Raw genomic sequence first — 21,148 nt, forward strand, 5'->3', positions numbered from 1 at the left:
TCACAAATGTGTGCTCAATTGAAATGCTTTTGAAGCTCAATTTAACAAAGCAAACACATTTTCTGGCAGTATTAGCATAATTGTTCCCAGTGTTAAATTCTCATTTGAATTTTTAAAAACTTGGATAAAGCTAGCTGTTTAGAAGCTAGGCAGAGTGGAAAAGTACTATTTCAGATACCTAGCATTTCACTGTTTTATGGTATGTTAGTAAGTTAAGAATAAGTGCCAAACTACTTGTGTTAATTATTCCCTGCTTCAGCCTATGATTCAGATCATTTGCTGATGTGTGATGACTCTTTTTAAAGATATATAGTTATTCTACAAACTTTACAAAGGGAATTCACTTATTCTACAGTGCAAACATCAAGCATACTCATAAGGAAACGGAAACCTGTCCATCTTCCTTGACAAATTCTGAATATAATGCATGAGTTGGACATGTTCATTGGTAATGTGTTCATGTGTACCCTTAAAAAATTATTAATGAAGTTGCCTTTAGGCTAAGACCTCAGTAAATCACAAAGACGGATGATAGTGAGTAGAAGCAGCAATTTAGCTGACTAAAATGATCTTTAAAAAAAGCTAAAGGTACCCCTGCCCGTACGGGCCAGTCTTGACAGACTCTAGGGTTGTGCGCTCATCTCACTTAAGAGGCCGGGAGCCAGCGCTGTCTGCAGACACCTCCGGGTCACGTGGCCAGCGTGACGAAGCTGCTCTGGCGAGCCAGAGCCACACACGGAAACGCCATTTACCTTCCCGCTAGTAAGCGGTACCTATTTATCTACTTGCACCCGGGGGTGCTTTCGAACTGCTAGGTTGGCAGGCGCTGGGACTGAGCAACGGGAGCGCACCCCGCCGCGGGGATTCGAACCGCCAACCACGTGTATAAGAGTAAAGGGCAGATGTTTTGCAGGTGAAGAGATTCATTGGTGAATATTATTATTATTTATTGAATTTATATACCACCCTATACCCGGTAGATTGCAGACATATCATATAGTAGTTTACCTGTTCCTGTGTTAGTGGGAGAGATTTAATTTCTTTTTAAAATATGTCTTTGAACTATAATTTCATAGAAAGTTGTGTAGTAGAAATCCACACTAATACTTCTGCTTATTCCTTCTGTTTGTGGATGATTTTTTCTTGAAAAGGATAGAAATCCATCCTGTTTACTACTGGGTTGATACATTAAAGCTGCAATCATAAAGCCACAATCTTGATTTCCTATTTCAAATTTTCCTAATTAAATTATATATATTTTTAAATTACAAGTGCTCATGGTCGGTTAGAAGAGAGCATAACCATGAGTCCTGGTCGGGAAACCAGGCTAAGCTAAACCATGGCCTAACCATGGTAGAATTATTTCACTTTTATAATATTAATTTTTGTTCCCCTAAACTGAAATATATTGCATAAGCTAGTTTAGATCCCTTTTTGTATAAAAGGTATGGTAAGAGATGCATTGCTCTTGTAAGAAATAGTGTCGACTGTTAACTAGGTGAAGAAAACTGCTAAACTTTGGGTGAATTGCAGCCATTCTAATAATAGCACATACTTATTTATTGTTACATTTACATTTCCTCTATGGAGCACAATGTGGAATACAGCATCTCCCCCTCCCTATCTTATCCTCATGAAAACATTATGAGGTAGATAAGGTTGAGAAACAGTAACTGGAGCACGGTCACCCGGTGAGCCCTATGGTTGAGTGGAGCTAGGAACCCTGGTCTCCCAGGCCATAGTCCAGCACTCTAACCACTATACCACACTGGCTCTGGTTCTTCACAGAACCTGAGGTAATTTTTACTAAAATTGATGGTAGTTTTGCTTATGTACTCCTTGCTTCAAAGAAAATCCTCATCTTAATTTTTGTAGCCATGTAGTCTTATGGTCAGTATTGAACAATTGTAGGATATTTTAGGACAACATTCTAATTGATTGTCATTAGCTATTACCTTAAGCCTGTTAGGCAGCTAAAGAGTTGCATGTCTGTTTAGTTATTCCTGCCAAGTATTTGTTTCATTAGTTACTAGGAGCTCTGACATTATTGAGATTATTGTTGAGTGAACCTACTCCTCCTCAACATTGTGTGAGGTACTTTTCAGTGGAGAGCATGTCAATTCAGTGCTACCAAGGAGGATTTGTGAGGCGAATTCTTCCAGTTGTAGTATGGTAACACTATCCCAGAAATGCAGGTTTGCTAGCCTTACCAGTTCTGGCTCCATTAGATGTGTATCACCACTGCAGGACCAGCAGTAGCTCATACAGTGATCGTTCTGTTCTCACTGAATAGATAACTGCAGGATGAAGTACCGTATTTTTCGCCCTATAGGACACACTTTCCCCCCTCCAAAAATGAAGGGGAAATGTGTGTTCGCCCTATGGGGCGAATGCAGGCTTTCGCTGAAGCCTGGAGAGTGAGAGGGGTCGGTGCACACTGACCCCTCTAGCTCTCCAGGCTTCAGGAAGCTATCCGCAAGTCTGCGGAGCCCGGCGGGAACTCCCACGGGCTCCGAAGGCTTGCAGATAGCTGCCTGCAGCCCGAAGCCTGGGGAGTGCGGCACTGTGCATCCTGGGCTTAGGGCAGCTATCCGCAAGCCTGCCGGATAGCTGCCCTGAGCCCGGGGTGTGCAGCGGGCTACAGTGCCGCGCTCCCCGGGCTTCGGATAGCAGCAAGCTCCGGGAGCGATGGCGAGGTTGAGCGCAACCTCGCCTTCGCTCCCAGACCCCCAGCACTGAGGCTAAAAACGAAGCCAAGACAGCTAGCGGAATCCATCCCACTCGCTGTCATGGCTTCTTTGCTCTTTGGGGCTCGGGGGGAATTTTTTTCCCCTTTATCCCCCCCCCCCAAAAAAAATAAGTGCGCCCTATGGGCTGGTGCACCCTATAGGGCGAAAAATACGGTAAATGGAAATCTAATTCTTTGAAAATAAATTCACAGAATTGCTCAGATTTCTTCTGCAGCTGAAAGAACCCTTAGCAAAATGGAAGACCCAATCTGCTTCATGTTTTTTTGGAGGAAATATAGCAGTGTAGTAGCACACAATTTGAATGTGTCCTGCTATACAGGTAGTTTTTAATCACTAGAAATTAGACATGTGGGAATGGTCCAATTGTCCTCCCTGTGCAAAAGGGCAGGTTGAAGTTGTTCTGAACATGTACAAATGACCATACATCACTTTGTCTTCCCACTAGGTTTATCATGCAGTAGTCGCTTCAGTCCTATACCTGCTTACTAGGTACTAGTAAGCCAGTTGAATTCAACTGAGACTTTCTTTAGACTGGCATGTATAGAATTATACTGTTAACCTATTATTATCACCTTGCTTGCTTTTACTGCTTGCAAAATAAGTGAGTGATATGGTAGATAGCAGTCACTTAAAATGATACAGGGTATATATAATTAGCTCAGTGTTTATTCTTGCGCTCCCCATCCCTCCTTCCATGTTTAGAGTAATTATGGGAACTTTTTATTGTTTTAAACTGATCAGCAGTTTCTGTTGGGAAAATGGATTTAGGCCATTGCACTGGCAGATGTTAGCATTTTCTGGAAAGATTTGTCTTCCAGATTGCTAATGAATGACCAAGCAAGTTAGTACATAAGATAGTTAATACTGCTTAATTGTCACAGTCAAATAGAGCAACCACATAATTTTCTGCTATTCTCATCCTGTGAACACTGCAAGAATGATCAACAACGAAGCCTTACAGAGAGTTCTAGTTTGTGAAAGTCTTTGGCTGCTGCAGAATATCTTCCCTCACCCCCTTCTTTCTCCATCAAGCAGGTGGTTCACTAACAACCTTTTCCTGCTCCAACAGGAAAAAAATGTATATAAATACCAAATTTATTTGGCAGCCACTGCCAGTTAATATTCATTTCCAAGTCATTACACAGCCTCAAGTTTCTTCCTGTGTTTAAACATATTCACTGTGGATTAGAAAAGGATGTTGTATTTTCCTGAGTGTGACTTTTATGCTAGCTGAGTCCGTGGTTGCGAAACATCTGTTTGAAAAATGCTTTCCTCACACATAGAGGAATGTGTAATGTTCTGTACAAAGGAGGATTACTGAGAAGGAAAGATAGACACACCAGGGAGTTAATCAAGCAAGCAAGATGAGAATGATTCTACAAAACTGGGTTTGTTGTAACTTCATGGCTGTGTAAAAGCCAAATGCTTCTCATGGTATTACCTTTCCTAGAAAAATAAAGTTCCACAGTTTCCTTTTTCAGAAATCAATTTAGCCATCCTAATACCTGCTGAGTAAATTACTGTTTTGGTTCTTTGGGGTGGAGGAAACTTGGCCAGCAGAACTAAGGGAAGAAAAATAACATTTTATACCAGACTCTCAATTGTGCATCATGTATAATTTTGGTCAGAAATGAAGTCGATAATAAGCTATACCCCACAGAAAATGACGTGGAAGTTTGTAACACACTTTCAGAACAAAATAATGCTCACATTATTCAGCAGCAAAATCCTCTATTTACTTGTGTGTTGATAGCTAATACAGATCAAAACGAATGCTAGTGAAATATTCATTGTTGTTTGTTGGTGAGGAAAAATACTTCTGAAATACACTGTTCAGTCTAGACCCTTCCTTTCTCAAACTGCAGCACAGCAAATATTTCATCAAGTGGTGATGGACCCAATCATAATAAAGTTCTTGTTAAGAAAAATGAAATGTTCTCAACAAGTGGAGTTGCCATAGTTACTCAGAAATTTTGCAGTGGCTAATAACATGCATAGAGTATGGTGCGCAAAACAAAAAGGAAGTTATTGAGCTTAAGCGATTCTCTGAATCATTTAATAGTAAAATATTTTGGGGGAATATATCTGTCTCTGGTTGGCAAGTAATGAATGATTTTTTTTTTAAAAAAGCCCGTGGAGTACTCCAGACATTTGATATGTAAAGATACCAGGGGAATTTTCAGAGCAGAAAGAAAGTGGGGGGGGGGATGGTAGAATGGTACAAGGTAGGAAGTATAATGCATTGAGGCTTTGAAACCAGGGGCATGCTGACACTGCTAAGGTTCAGTGCCAGGTTGATCCACTTATCTCATTGCTAGTCTGCAGTATTTATAGCTTAAAACAGTTAGCGTTGTATCCAGCACTGAAGTTCAGTTCACACCACAGAGTTCCATGTGTGCAACAGAACTTCCCCTTCCTCTCCCACTCCTGCTGCCTGAAGCCCCCCATGAGCCTTCATTATAACCCCTTAGAGTTATTGTTGGCACAATTCACGACCACTGCAACTACAACTTTAAAACTTCAGAGCCAATCAAACAGTGATTAGAATGCAAAACCACAACTATCACATAGCAAGGATGGAAGCAGAAAAAGGTCCACATACATACTCAAGTAGCCACCCAGCAGAGCTCTTTTGAGTGGTTTAAAAGTTGGTACTACCTGCCCCAGTCAGTGGGGCACTGGAACCAGCCTACTGTGATAAGTTCACTAGGCATCGAGGTCAAAATTGTTCACCATCCTAGTGATATTGATGTCAGGAGCTCGTCCTACACTTGTGTAAGGCCCTGGTAGAGACATATGCCCAACTGGCATGTTCTCTCCTTCTTGGTCATTTGTTTGGGAGCTTCAAAAGCTTTCTTCAGCCTGGACTTCCGGAGGCGGCGCAAAACGGCAATGGCGGTCCTCTTTACTGTGTGAAGAGGGGCTCCGCGAAAAAGGGTCGTCCGCTGCGGCAAAGTGGAGACCCATTAAGAAAAACCGCAGGCAGAGCGAGCCTGCGGCCGTGGGACTCGGCGGGTGCCAGAAGCCCCCCCAGAAACGAAGAAGGGACCTCGTAAGAGGCTCCGGAACGTGAAAGGGGGAGCGGCGCTGTGAGTTCATCGCTCTTTTCGCGGAAGTGAAGCCGCGCTGCTGCTGCCGATGAGCGTCGACCTTTCTTCTTGAAAACATCGGAATTGGCTGCAATTTACCCGTGAGTAAGGGGTACCAAAGACTGGCTTTAATTTGACTAATTGGGCTGAAAACGGGAGGCGAGTAACAGGAAGTCCGTCTCCCGATCCTGCTAGCCAGAGCAAAGCAAAGAATTTGAAGTGGGCTGAAGCGCTTAAAAGAGACTCTAAAAGCAGAACGAAGGGGCATTAACAGACTGTGTACTTAGAAGTCAAAAGGATATATTGGCTAAACTTTCTGGTCTTTTTGCTACGGAACTTTCTCCCTACTTTTGAGCGATGTGGAGTTAAAGGGGATAACCGAGCTGTCGGGCTGCCAGTGTGTAAAAGGAGAACTGTCAAACTGCTGAAACTTTTCCTGGAGTATAAACTGTTACATTGATTGATACACTAGCGCTTTAACATTGATGCTGGGACCTTTCTGTCACCTTGTGGCACTATTTTGAAACAGAATTATCTGGAAGCCTCCCTTTTGAACTTGGGGATTACAAAGGTCTAAATAGGAACTTTAATGGCGGAAAAGAGACTTTCCTTCTTATGAAACTTTGAAACACCCCCCCTAGAGGAATTGCGGAGATATAGAGGTCTGGGAACTGTACCATATTGAGATTTTTTGTGGTTAAATTGTTTACATTCTGGACTTGCCTTTCTCATGGATTGAAAGACTATTTGACCTTGAACAAAGGCAGCTGGGGAATGAGTGGCTCAGGGAAAACAAGAGCAGCTAAAGCCAAAGAAAAAGATAAGAAATCTGGGCAACTTGTTCAAACAACGTTAACTCATCAACGCAGATCCTCTGTCCCAACTGTGCTGACGGCACAGGAGGAGGAAGTTGAAACGCCTGTTACAGAAGATATGGCAACTGAAGGATCTGATCCAGTCCTGAGACAAATTTTGGAACAATTGGCACTCTTGAACAAGAAGGTGGACGATCAGTCATCTAAAATTGACCGAGCTACATCCACTATCAGTAAGTTATCAGATCAGGTTTCCCAGCATACTCAGGCTATTGAGAAACTGCAAGGAGCTACGGCAGAGAATTATAAACTAGCTGCGGAAGCCAATCAAAAAGCTGAGCAGGCGTGCAAAAAGGTTGAGGAGATCAAGGGGGAAGTAAGACCTCTGAAAAGACAGGTAGGAGAACAGCAAGCCTACCTGTCACTGGTGGAACTGAAAAGTAAGGAAAGTAATCTCAGGCTGAGGGCCGTCCCAGAACTGGAGCAGGGCAACCTAGAGGGATTTTTGACGCTTTTATTTTCTAAATTTTGGGGGGTTGAGGAAGACAAAGACTTTAAAATTGTGACGGCCTTCAGACTGGGAAGATCGGTTAAGAAAGACAAGTCCAGAGACTGTTTGGTTGTCTTGAGAACAAGAGAGGAAAGAGACAAGATATTAGGCCTACATTTTAAAAAATCTTTGGAAGTAGAAGGCAAAAGGGCAGAAATTTATAGAGACATCCCTAAATATCTGTTGGATCTTAGAGCCTCATATATAGACTTGACCAAATTGTTAAGGTACAACGCAATTCCTTATAGGTGGGAATTCCCTCAAGGACTATCATTCACCTACAAAGGAAGGAAGGTAAGAATTAAAACACCTGAGGACCAGCAGAAGTTCCTACACGACAACGAGGAGGACCTCCAAAAGGGAGCTGCAGCTTCTTGGCCCCCACCACCGGGATCACCACCAGGACGTGTACCATCTGGATGTGGACCGGCACCACACCCGTCGGGAACGGAGGGAAATTTAGACACCCAATTGTGATACCTAAGAACTAGACCAGGATGTCTCTGCAGCTTCTTAGCTGGAATATACATGGCGGGAATTCCCCAGAAAAAAGGAAAAAAGTATTTCATATTTTGAAAAAAGAACAATTGGACATTATCTGCTTGCAAGAAACACATGTGACAAGACTCCACAGAAAAGTGTTAATTAATAAAAGATTAGGCCAAGAATTTATTTCATCGGATAAAGTTAAGAAAAGAGGAGTGGTGATATATGCAAAGGAGAGCTTGTCACCAAAATTTTTATTTAAAGAGGAACAGGGCAGAATTTTGGCGATTGAAATTCAGACACAAGGAGAAAAGTTTTTAATCTTAGGAATATATGCCCCAAATGAAGGAAAATCGGAATTTTTTAAAGAAGCTGCATGAGATTATGCTGGACTATTTGGATTACAACAACATCATTATGTTGGGAGATATGAACGGGGTTGTCTCAGTGAATATGGACAAGTCACAAAGTGCTAACATAACGAAAGATGGCAGACTACCAAAAACCTTTTTCGAAATGACTGACAATTTGGATTTGATTGATATATGGAGGATCAAGAACCCTCTAGGGAAAGAAGGAACTTTCTTTTCTGAAGCTCACATGACATGGACGCGAATCGACCAAATATGGATAACTAGAGGACTGGCACCTAAGACTAGAAAAGTGGAAATCTGCCCAAAAACCTGCTCCGACCACAATGCTTTGAGAATGGAACTGAGATTAAATACAACCGGATCTTTCAGATGGAAAATGAATGACACTCTGCTAAGAGATCAGGAGATTGTCAAGAAGGCCCAAAAAGCTTTAAAGGATTATTTTGAAATAAATTTAAAGACAGCCATGGAAAAAAGAATAATCTGGGACGCAAGTAAAGCAGTTATGAGAGGATTTCTAATACAGCAGAACACGATTAAAAAAAGGCTCTGGAATGAAAAGAAGGAGAAGATATTGGAGAAAATAAGAGAAGGAGAGAAAAAATTGAGATCTAGGCCTAAATCGAAGGAAGTGTTGAGAGAAGTGAAGTTTTTCCAGGCACAATATTCGAAACTGATAAATCAAGAGGTGGAATGGAAAATTAAACAAATGAAACAAAGATCCTTTGAATCAGCTAACAAGTGTGGGAAACTGCTAGCATGGCAGTTGAAAAAGAGACAAAAGCTTAATACAGTTACAAATCTAGAGATTAAAGGGAGAATGGTCCAGAAACCCGAGGAAATTAGAAAATGTTTCCAGAGATATTTCAAAGAACTTTATTCACAAGGGCCGCAAAAAGATTCTGAGGTGGATCAATTTTTCATAACTAATGGACTACAAGAAATACCCCCGGAAACGAGAGCAACTTTGAATTGTAATATTACGTACCAAGAAATTGAATGTGCCATTCAGAACCTTCAACTAGGCAAGTCTCCAGGACCTGATGGACTTACTTCCAAATATTATAAGGTATTGAAGGACTCGTTGATACAACCACTGTTGGAAGTTTGTAACCAGATTATGGAGGGGAGGAAGGCACCGGAAACGTGGAAAGAAGCTTTCATCACGTTGATACCAAAATTAGAAACTGAAAAAACCCAACTTAAGAACTACCGTCCCATCTCACTCCTAAATGTGGATTACAAAATTTTTGCAGACATTTTGGCAAGTAGGTTTAAGAAAGTATTAAATGAAGTGATTCATAAGGACCAAGCAGGCTTTCTCCCTGGCAGGCATTTGTTTGACAACACAAGAAACATCATTGACATTTTGGAATTTTTACAAACAAACTTAAATACAAGAGCGGTGTTGATCTTTATTGATGCGGAGAAAGCCTTTGACAATATTTCTTGGATGTTTATGAAGAAAAATTTGGAAAGGATGGGAGTAGGGCGGGGGTTTGAAAATGGAATAGAAGCAATTTATTCAGAACAAAAAGCTAAATTGATAGTAAACAACGTGGTGACAGAGGAGTTCAAAATTGAAAAAGGGACACGACAGGGGTGCCCTCTGTCTCCTCTGCTGTTTATTTCAGTCCTGGAGGTGCTATTGAACATGATCAGAAATGACCGGTTGGCACAGGGAATTGTGGTCGGAGAGAAACAATATAAACTGAAAGCATTTGCAGATGACTTGGTATTAACATTACAGGAGCCAGTCCCTAGCACTAAAAGAGTGTTAGAATTAATTTCTGACTTTGGTCGGGTGGCGGGATTCAAGTTGAACAAACAAAAAACTAAAGTTCTAGCAAAAAACTTGACAACTACAGAAATAGAGGAGTTCATGAAAGAAACAGAATTAAATGTGGTTAAAAAAGTAAAGTACTTAGGGGTGTACCTGACCTCCAAAAATTTGAATTTGTTTAAAGATAACTACGAGAAATGTTGGTCAGAGATTAAAAGAGATTTGGAAACATGGTCAAGATTGAAACTTTCCTTGTTGGGTAGAATAGCTGCTATAAAGATGAATGTATTGCCGAAAATGTTATTTTTGTTTCAGGCCCTTCAGATCGTGGACAAGGTGGAATGTTTTGGAAGATGGCAGAGGGATATTTCTAAATTTGTCTGGCAGGGCAAAAAGCCCCGAATAAAGTTTAAAATACTAACTGATGCGAAAGAAAGAGGGGGGTTTGCCCTGCCAGACTTGAGGTTATATTATGAATCTGCAGCCTTCTGCTGGTTGAAAGATTGGATTTTATTGGAGAACACCGATGTCCTCGATCTGGAAGGGTTTGGTAATGCTTTTGGGTGGCATGCATATTTGTGGTATGACAAGGTTAAAGTTCATAAATCGTTCAAAAACCATATTGTCAGAAGAGCAATTTTTATGGTCTGGACAAAATACAAAGACTTATTGGAGAGTAAGACTCCGAGGTGGCTCTCACCGATGGAGGCCAAAGCATGTAAAAGACTCAATATGGAGGCCCATTGGCCTAAATATTGGGAAATAATTGAAAAAATCGGAGATAATTGGAGGTTGCAGAGTATGGAAAAGTTAAAAAACAAGGTGCGAGATTGGTTGCACTATGCTCAAATTCAGGAGGTCTTTAAAGCGGACAAAAAAGTGGGTTTCCAGGTGGAAAAATCGAAATTAGAGACAGAGTTGCTAGAGCCAAAATCTAAGTTACTCTCGAGAATGTACAACTTGCTGCTTAAATGGAATACACAGGATGAGACAGTTAAATCCTCCATGATAAAGTGGGCGCAGGACCTGGGGCATAACATTATGTTTGAAGACTGGGAAAGGTTATGGAACACCGGGATGAAATTTACGGCATGTAGTGCCTTGAAGGAAAATATTATGAAAATGGTATACCGGTGGTACATGACCCCAGTCAAGCTTGCAAAGATATACCACCTGTCGGACAATAAATGTTGGAAGTGTAAGGAGGAGGAAGGGACATTCTTACACCTCTGGTGGACCTGCCCGAAAGTGAAGGCCTTCTGGGAGATGATACATAATGAATTAAAAAAGGTACTCAGATTTACCTTACCCAAGAAACCGGAGGCCTTCCTCCTGGGCATGGTAGACCAGAGAGTGGCCAAGAAAGATAGAACTTTCTTTATGTACGCCACCACAGCAGCAAGGATCCTGATGGCAAAGCACTGGAAGACACAAAATTTACCCACGCTGGAAGAATGGCAGACGCAGTTGATGGACTATATGGAATTGGCCGAGATGACTGGCAGAATCCGAGACTTGGGAGAAGAAGCAACGGAGGAAGTCTGGGAAAAATTTAAGGACTATTTGAAAAAGCATTATAAGTTGTATGAATGTTAAAAAAATGCTCCTTTTAGGAAACTATAGCTTCAGCATTTGTAAACTTTTGAAATGGAAAATAAGGTACAAGAAGCTAGAGGTGGTGTAATGAAATAACTTTATTGTGTTGAAATTAAAAGCTTAAGGATTTGGACTACAACGTCCTAGAGATTAGACATCACGATAAAATGAAAGATACATTATTGTGTTTGAAATAAGTTAACAAATTGCTGATGTTTTGAATGTACAGAGAATGCAGGGTTCGGAAGATGGGGGAAGTCCACTAGATCTATGGAAATTTGTAATTGGAAGTTGGATTCTGTATTTCATAAACTTAATAAAAAATTATATTAAAAAAAAAAAGCTTTCTTCAGCCTGAACATCACAGTGACCGATGCCAACAGACACCGGCACACTCAGGGATCCACAGAGTTTGCGCAGTTCGCGTAACAGAACTCAGTATCTCAGCATTTGACTAATCTACATTTATTTATGTACGATACACTCGGAGCATTCTGACTTAGCTCCTTCCTCTTTCTCATCAGATAGCAAAGAGAAAGAACAAAGGACAACAGTCCCACTTCAAGGAACACAGTAAAATAAACATCCTGTCTCCATCACTTCCTACTCTGTGGAGTCAAAACATACCGGTACACCATCATGTGATAGACAACAATCCCATGACTGCAATCACGGAGCAGGAATCTTAACAATTGATGCCTAGTGAACTTATCACAGTAGACCGAGTTTGGCATGAAATCAGCCCTGACCACCCTGGCAAATGAACTCCTTTGAGGGAGAGATGGGGGAGTGCAACCCTGCTGTTGCTGGATATCTCAGTGGCTTTTGATACCATGGACCATGGCATCCTCCTGGACTGTCTTCATGGGTTTGGAAGTTGGAGGTACTCTTTTATGGTGGCTCCACTCCTACCTGCATGACTGTTACCAGAGAATAGCATTGGGAATGCCGCATCTTGGCAGCGTAAGCTGCAGGGTACCACAGGGCACAATTCTGTCCCCAGTGCTATTTAACATCCACATAAAGCTGTTGGAAGCACAAGGCATCAGTATGCTGATGATGCTGAGCTCTACTTTTCTATTAAATCTACTCAGGAGATGATTTCTCATATGCCCTACTGTCTCATCTTCTGGTGCAACAACAGAAATTTAGGCATTTGGGTGGCAAATAATGGTCAGTCTCTTCCCTGTGCTCTGAATGTTCCTGAGACTTTTGGAGGGGCTGTGGTTGATGCAGAGATACATGTGCCCACTCAGGAATCCAGGAGTTTTCCATTTTCTCAGGGCAGAGCTCACTTTGCAGCAGATGAACTCTTATATGCCCCTACCACATAATCTGGCACAGTTCTTAACAATTTCAACAGCATTGCAGGGGGGTGGAATAGATGGTCGATGGGGGCCCTTCCAACTTTGCAATTCTATGAGATGTGGTGGGGAGTTGATGTCCAGTCTTTTCCTTGTTATCTGGATAGTACTACTGTTTCTACCCTTTATGTGTATTTGCTAGCAGGAACCAAAAATAGCTACTTCGTGGTCTTGTCTAAAACTCCTTCATCTTTTGCTGGCAAGTGGGACGGGGCAATGTCCATAGTACGTTGTACAAGTTGGAAAAAAAGTTTCATAACTATGTGAAATGTGCATTGGTAGTTTTGAGTATCCTCACTTAAGAAAGAAATGTTTGACTTCCCCCATCTTTGACAAATGTAAAACATTTATTTATTTATTTATTTATTTATTTATTTAAACAGGTAACAAAAGACTTGAAACAATATGACAATAAGATTATAGAATGCAAGTTTGAAAACAATAGCTGGGTCTTCATGAGACAACGGATAGACAAAAGCTTTCCAAATGCCTACAACACTGCAATGGGTGAGTGCAATAATTGGTCCAATATCTCAGCATTTTATGTCTGCCCTGCTTCAGTAAGGACATCTTTTCAAGGACTTTATACTCAGCTCAGTTGCTTTAATAGCATCAATGTTTTAATGACACTGGTTAAAATTTGGGTCACAACTTGAGTCTGAATTGCGACTGCTTTAAAATAACAATTTTTGTCTAGTGTGGACTGACAAAGCATATTCACAATGTTGTGTTGTGTTCCATTGATACACAGAGAAAAGGTAGCTTGGCACATGAATGTACTATATAAGCTGAACTTGTGGAACAAAAAATCCTTGATAATTTCAGTTCTATTCAAAATGGCGCAATCATTGTTCACCAGATGGAAGAAGACTAAATTAGGAGGAGAAATTGTAATTTTCAGATCCCAAAATAGTATGCAAACAATAGAGAATAAAACAAATGAAGGCTGCAGGGGTGGGGGGAGTATGTCCTTTATGAGACTGTGACATACTCTAATTCTCCTTCAGATAATAAAAGGACATTATGAAAAGTGCAAGGCAGCAGCTTTCATTCACAAGGCAAATATAAGAATTTTAAAATTAATGCAAGTTTGTGTGATATAGGTATTTTAACTATTATTCTTTGTGTCAGACAAACTACTAGACACAAATTTATTAACTCCTCAGTAATGGATTTCAGCTCTGCACATTCCAGATACTGAGAAATTCCTGTGGGGTAGCCATGTTAGTCTGTTGTAGCCAAAACAGCAAGTATCTTCTGGCATCAAAAAAGGCTAACAATTCTATTGTGACATAAGCCTTTGCAGGCTAGAGCCCACTAATATTTACTCACATATACAGTGTCACATATATAGTGATACCTCTAGTTTTGGACTCGATCCGTTCTGGGGTGCTGTTTGCACCCCAAAAAGTCCGTAATCAGAGCGCCGCTTCTGAGCATGCGCGCAGCGTGATAGAGAGCTTCTGCACATGTGCGAAGCACACAGAACACTTCTGCACATTCACACGCGGCGAAACCCGGAAGTATACACTTCTAGATTTGCCGTGTTTGCAAGCTGAAAAGACGTAACATGAACCTAATGCAACACGAGGTATGACTGTATTGCTATGCCAATTTCACACCTGAAGAGATGCCATTTCTTTAATGAGAAGGATACTTCCAATTAATTAATTCTGACCTAAAATTTTGATTCAGGTCACTGATGTGGGAGTTCTTATGACCCCTACTCTCGAGGCAATTTCAGGAGGCACAAGGGGGAAAGCCTTGTTGCGCAAGCAGAAGCCCTTGTTTGTTAGGTGAATGTTATCCTTTGTGTTTACATTTTCATAAAGCAGATACAGAGTTCAACCGTAAGTCCTCATCTCGCCGTTTTGTGGTTTACCATAGCAAATCATACTGCAGGGCCAGGAAACTAGAATGATGGGCAGATCATACCTGACTGACGATAGGGAGGTGTGGAGCAGAGTGGAAGATCCTCTCCCACGCCTGAGGCCCTGCCATCCAGGGTAGAAGTGTGTGTGGGGGGTAGGCTTTTGTGCCTTTTTTGCTGTTATTGCTCCAGGCAGAGGTGGATCAGCAGATTGAAAAGCCTCCAAAGCACCAAAATGTTTTCTACTGGCGATTGATTGTGGCAGAACCACTGGTGGTAGTTTGCTGGCTGCCATGTTGGAACCAGTGGGGCTCCTCTCTACCAGTGTCACCTGACAGAACAACATGGTGGGGGAGCAAAATGAGGGCTCAGGGAGGGCATTGCCCGCTGCTACTAGAATGAAGAATTTGGTCTTCCTCAGGAGACCAGCATTGCATTATTTGCCCACTTCTCAAAGTTCTGTTCTTTTTGCCAGCCTGGAATTTGAATTACAGATACTGTGATATATGTAGTAATCAGTCTTATGGATCATATCCAACAAAGTTGTCCTGTTCATGCAAGGACTTCACTTTATGCAGTGGAATGTCTGCGTCCTCCCTTCCTTTGTGCGGCCTCCAGAGCAGATTTGGGGGACTCATGGGCTGGAGTTATGTTGTGTAAGTGGGATGACTTCATTGGATACAACCCTGTGTGATTAAGGGAGTGTGATTTACTCCATAATATGACAACTTTGTGACATTTCTGTTCATCATGAAATATTTGGATCAACATTGCTTTTAGGGTACTTCTGTACTGTAAATGTAATGTTTATAACTTACTACAGAGGTCATCTGCAAAACAAGCCAGCTTCAAAATATGGGTTATAAAGCTGGCCTGTTTCTTTTAAATGATAGTTCCTAATTTGTGTATAATGACCAGAATCAGACAACAGGAAACCAGATTTTGGTTTGTACAATCTCTTGGGTGAGAGGGGAGCAGGAGTGCTACTCCTGAACTCCCTGAGGCTTGTTTAAATCACATGATATCCTGGCTTAGTATTGTGTGTGGACCGTGCCAATCGCTTGCTGCTTAGGAGGGATGCCCTAAATTGAAAATAGGAAAAGTTGACTTTATCACATGACTATTCATGTGTGTTATTATCACATAGTTATTTGACTGTGTTTCTCTCCCCGCACCCCTGACAGCTGTGTGTAATAGCATACGACATCCAGTGACAAAGGAAATCCTTTTCGACTTCATTGAAAAATGTACAGCAGCAGCTCCAGGACAGACCCGCAAGCATCACCTGGATCCTGACACTGAACTCATGCCACCGCCACCTCCTAAAAGACCACGGCCGTGATTTAAAGACTGAGAGAATACCGTGTTGTTTACAGTTCTACAAAACAATGTGTGTGGGACATTTGCAAAAAGTTATTGTAAACATCCTGTAAATACTTATGTGCATTTTTTTTGGAATGCCACATCATGGACTCAGATTTGTTTTGTACTTGACAAGTTGAATATTGCTTTGTGGAAACTGAGAACAGATTTAATCCAAAGGGTTAGATGAAAAAAAAAAGTGTAGAATCAATGGAAAGCCACCTTGTTTGATAGGTACCTTTCAAATCTAACATTTTATACCAGTAAACTGGAACTGTGAAGCCATGACAAAGCGGCCCTTTTCTTTTTCCAAGTGGTGTTGCAAAGAGTGTGATGTTGCCTCTAGCCAGTTAAGATTTGTTGCTTTGTTTTATTTAGCATAGTTCTCTTAAGTTTCTTAGGCTCATGTTTAAAGACAAACGGCAGCAAATGTTCATGCAGTGTACTCTTTAAAATAAAAGTTTATCAGGTTTCATTAATTTTTTTTAGGAAAAAAAATATTTTATATTAAAGAAGTAACCCAAGTTGTGTAAATCCTTTTGGATAGGTATTGGGTTTTGTTTTTTTGTTTAGTCTGAAGAACCACATTCATCTGTTAACGCTCTTTTTAATATCACATTTTAGGTTTTATGCTTTGGTAGGCACAATCAATCCTCAGTATGAAAAAGCAAAGCTTAATTTCTGTACAGCAGCTGTAAATGGATTATGTCAAAAGATGTTCATCATGTTGATGTGTACGCTAACCATGTTAATGACACTGCAATAATTCTGTGGAGAAAATGTTGGGGGAAATTCCAGGAGATACTTGAGGTGATGAATAGAAGTGAAGTGTGGTTTCCCTTCCAGGGAAATGGCCTCTTAGAAACTTTAATAGAAAAGGGTAAAGTTTTGTTACTGAAAGTAGCATTAGGAACCCCCACACCTCCTATTTTTAAAGCAAGAGCCATGTTAGGTACCAAACAAGAGCAGTCTTCTTCCCTAGCCTAGTGGCCTTCAGTGGTTTTGACTTCGCCCCCCCCCAGCCCCCAGCTAGTCTCACATATACGGGGGGGCACTAGGTTGGCAAATGCTGGTTATGAGTATTCTCTCCAGTGATGGTAGTTTAAAAATATGAATTAAACAGTTTTCCTGGTTTTTGCTGAGGTATAGCAAATTTATTAGTTATTCCATCACTACAGAGAAGCCACATTATTTAGACCTTGAGCAATTATTACATGTTTAAGATCTAGGAACAAATGTAATAGCATTTCACAAGCTGACTGTAAAAGAAGCCATTTAGCATTTTGATTGTTTATACTTATTGATATGTATAAGTCACTTAGGCATTCAGCTAGCTACTGATCTGCGAAAACTTTATTTGTTATGTATTGATAACCAAATGGTGTTTATATTAGGAAATATTTAAAAGTTTTAATATTTCCCTCCCCTGTTTTTATACATGAAAATGCATTTTATGCTTTGTTCAGTAGCCATTTTGAAACCTGTCTATTAAAATGTTACATTTATCTTTCTGGGCACTGAACAGATAAAATAAGTTTATTCTTCTTGAGAAGTTGAAATTTGACCAAAAATTATTTTACTTACATATATTCCTGTTCACCTATAGAAGATAGCTGCCACTTAAGCAGTAGTTTCCCATCAGCCTTATAAATAGATGTGAAAAGCTATGCAATCACTGCACTCATGGATAAAATGTAAGTTTCTAAATGGATAAAATTGTTTTGCCCTAGATTTAAAGCTCTGCCGTGCAGGTACAGCATAACATGATTTCTAGTGCCATTTGGACACTTATGGTAATAGCCACCTTTCAGCTATGTTGCAAATAATACGTGTAAATTTTAAATATCTATTACTAATATTTATCCTGTCTTTCAGTATTCTAGCATGCTGTAACAGCTGGTTATGACTTAAATGCTTCTAGATCCATAGCTTCGTACCAGTATTTATTATTTTCATAAATTATGCCCATTGCTTGTGTCCTCATTCACATTATTAATGGTTATATTGAATTAATGAGATTTCCATTTCACTTGTACAAATGCATTTTGCCTTTTAAATTTGCTCTCACCCTTGCATTTGTGGGTCGGGGGAGCTGAATAGATGCTTCACATTTTCTTTCCAAAGGCTGAAAGCCTTGACTTAGCTATGAAAGAACAAGAGGCTTCCATGAGAAACAAATGAAAGAATAATCCGAAACACAATTTCAGGTGGACCAGCTTGCCTTAATCAGTGCAAGGCCTCCATTTGTCTGAGACCGAAGTCAGCAGCAACAGAAAAAGTTTACTGGACCACATAAAAGGAAGCTTGAGTGGGCTGATTTTTTAAAAAATAAAGTAATGCAGAACATTTGCATTCAATGACATTCCAGGAAAATGTCATTACATTCTGCTGCAAAATATATTTTAAATATTTGAGGGAAGTCAGTTATCTAAAATAATGGTAGTTCAGTTTAAGGGGGGAAATAGATCTCATTTACAAATGGGGGCACTTTTTTTGTTAAGTTTCACGGCTGGGTGGGGTCAAGAAGGGGGTGCCAGAGCCCAAGGCATTTATACTACGTTCCATCTTAAGGCAGAGCTTTCTCTGAAATGAAGTTATTACTTAATTTATTCCAATCATTTTCAAGCCTGCTGATATGTGTACATGTACAACATAATCTAGAAAAACTGAACAGCAAGCAGTAAGATGAAATAATTCAATTCTCTGCAAGAATAATGGTAGAAATAATGGCTGCTTAAATGGATAAAATGAACCAAGCAAATCTGTAACCACAGACTATATTCCAAAAAGGAATTTGCATTGGCAGAGCTCATTTTCAGATACGATTGCAGAAAAGAGGCTGAAGAGAGCTGACAGATCCCACCTGATAAAATTGCCTCCTGCTAGACAAAAAGGAGGAATAAATTAAGTTGCCTGATTAAAGGAAAAGATAAAAAAAAACCAGGCCCATTCTTAGTGATGACCAGTCATCAGTGTCATGTATAGAGGTTGGCAGGATGGCAACGAAACTTTTCAGTTAACTTTTCTGTGACTACAGGAGAGAGAAATGGTAGTTATATTGAGAAATCCTATGAAGGATAGGAAGAGCCAGATGCATCTGTAAAGGCTCTTGGAAGGAAAGGGAAGAAACTCAAAGGCAGAGTCTCTTCGTTAGGGTTTTCACCTCATTTTGTGCCCCAGGAGATTATTTTATTTTGTAATGAGAGCAGCCACCCTGTCTATAGGTTTGGTGCCCACGCTGAAAAGCAAGCCTGGCATTTGACTCCATTGTGAGTGCTGTACCCAGTCAAATCTGCATGTTTGAATCGGCCGCAAGCCAACCATAGTGAAGTGGGAGCGATTTCATTTAGAACAGACATCTAGATAAGCTGAAAATAAGCTATAGTTCCCAAAGAGGCTTCTGAATTTATTTGCCTGTTTCACAACCAAGCAGTGGTGTCCGGTAAGATGTTGACTTGGTAGGGCTGCAATTTTTATCCTTTCTGTTTTCATCAAAAGAGCATTTATTTAGGAAAGTGTGCCATTACCAGGGCTTTTTTGAACCAGAAATTGCCAGAACTGAGTTCCGGCAATTCTCAGGTGAGCACCATTGCCATTATAAGAGAACAATGGAGGTGTTCATTGAGAGTTCAAGCACCTCTTTTTCTGGAAAAATAGCACAGGTCATTACACATGCACAGAGTACCACTGTCTCTTCTAAAACACCATCAACACCACTAAAAAAAGAAATATCAAATTCTTCTCTGCATATCTAAGGACAGGAAACAGCTTCCATGTAAGAGGGCTCAGTCATGATTTTCAGACAAGATTGACTCCATAGCTCTTATTTAGAAATTATGGTATTGTACCAAATGATGTGTACGTTTTGGAATTCATTTATTGTTTATACATCCGTTGCTAAAAAGCTAAACACAAAAATGTTTAAAATGTGCTTCCAGTTGCATGCAGTTTTCCTCACCCCCCCCCCAAATCAATCCGGCTTTTCATTATCCAAAATATTTTCCCCCTAAATTAAAAAGATTATGCAGTCCCAAACAACAGACCAAAAATGATTGTGTCATTTGAGCCAGGGCACATCAGAGCACAGCAGAACATATTTGCAATGCATGGCTCAGTCCTGAAAATGTGAAGTGATAATGTGTGCTTATGTGCAGACTTCATCACATCAGACTAATCACAATCAACCTCTATTATGTCTGATATTTGGGAGAATATCTTCCATGTTTGGAAAAGAATATGTAGTCATATCCAGACAGGCACAGAGCTGAAGCACTTTGTTTTAGAGCAAGGTAGGGTTGCCATACGCCTGGACATGTCTTCTTTTTCAAAGGTAAAATCACCCAGGTGGATTTTTTATATTTTGCAAAACGTCTGGGTTTTTATTTTTAGTACTATTTGTACCAGGGTCGCTCTAGGATTCACTGGTGAGGCCTTGTGTGGCCTTCCGGGGCTCACTTAGACCTTGAGTTGTTTCCGGTGGCCGCCAGGGCTCACACAGTCTTCCTGGGGTCGCTCTAGGCTTTGTGTTGCATCTGGCGGCTACCAGGCCTGGTGCGACCTTCCTGGGGCCATTTAGCCTTACATCTCCTGGAGACACACCGTCTTGTGAGCAGGAGGCCGAAGACAGCAAAGGTAAGAGAGGGGAGGGAAGGAGAGAGCAAGGAAGGGGTTAGCAGCAGGGAGGGGGCAACCCATGGAGATGCGAGATGGGGGCGAGGTGCTCTGAATTTTTCTCACAAAATGTTGGGAGGGTATGTCATTTTCATTTTTAGTTACCATTATTAAATATTTCAATACACCTGCACATGCACTATTACTACTATTTTTCTTCCTCCCCCCCCCTCCTGCCCCACCTACAAATGTGTGTCCTCTTTTTTGCTCTTTGGAATAAGGCAACCCTAGGTAGAAATAATTGTGTAACAGCATTTTTCTCCATTCCCATGCATTCAATATAAATTTCCTGCTAGGGGAGGGGCTTGTTGGAAGCAGATCCACACACCTTTTCTGGAAATATTATGGACTCAGATCTACCTTACCTGCTCTATTCCACCCAACAGCTACAGCAGCTTTTAATAAGTGAATACAGTGGTACCTCAGGTTACATACGCT

The 21,148-nt window shown here is 40.8% G+C and overlaps 1 protein-coding gene across 3 annotated transcripts in view; it reads left to right on the forward strand.

Annotated features, from left to right (window-relative positions):
- Positions 1-17,573, forward strand: part of RNGTT (RNA guanylyltransferase and 5'-phosphatase) — a 128,659-nt gene extending 111,086 nt beyond the window's left edge. For all 3 annotated transcript variants that reach the window (XM_081905565.1, XM_081905566.1, XM_081905564.1), the window contains 2 exons: positions 13,191-13,314; positions 15,862-17,573. In XM_081905565.1, the coding sequence (XP_081761691.1) occupies positions 13,191-13,314; positions 15,862-16,019 (282 nt within the window). In that variant the 3' untranslated portion in view covers positions 16,020-17,573. The remainder of the gene's footprint in view (positions 1-13,190; positions 13,315-15,861) is intronic.
- The last annotated feature ends 3,575 nt before the right edge of the window (positions 17,574-21,148 follow it).

The sequence above is a fragment of the Podarcis melisellensis genome (genome assembly GCF_964234715.1).
Source record: "Podarcis melisellensis genome assembly, chromosome: 3".
NCBI lineage: Eukaryota > Metazoa > Chordata > Lepidosauria > Squamata > Lacertidae > Podarcis > Podarcis melisellensis.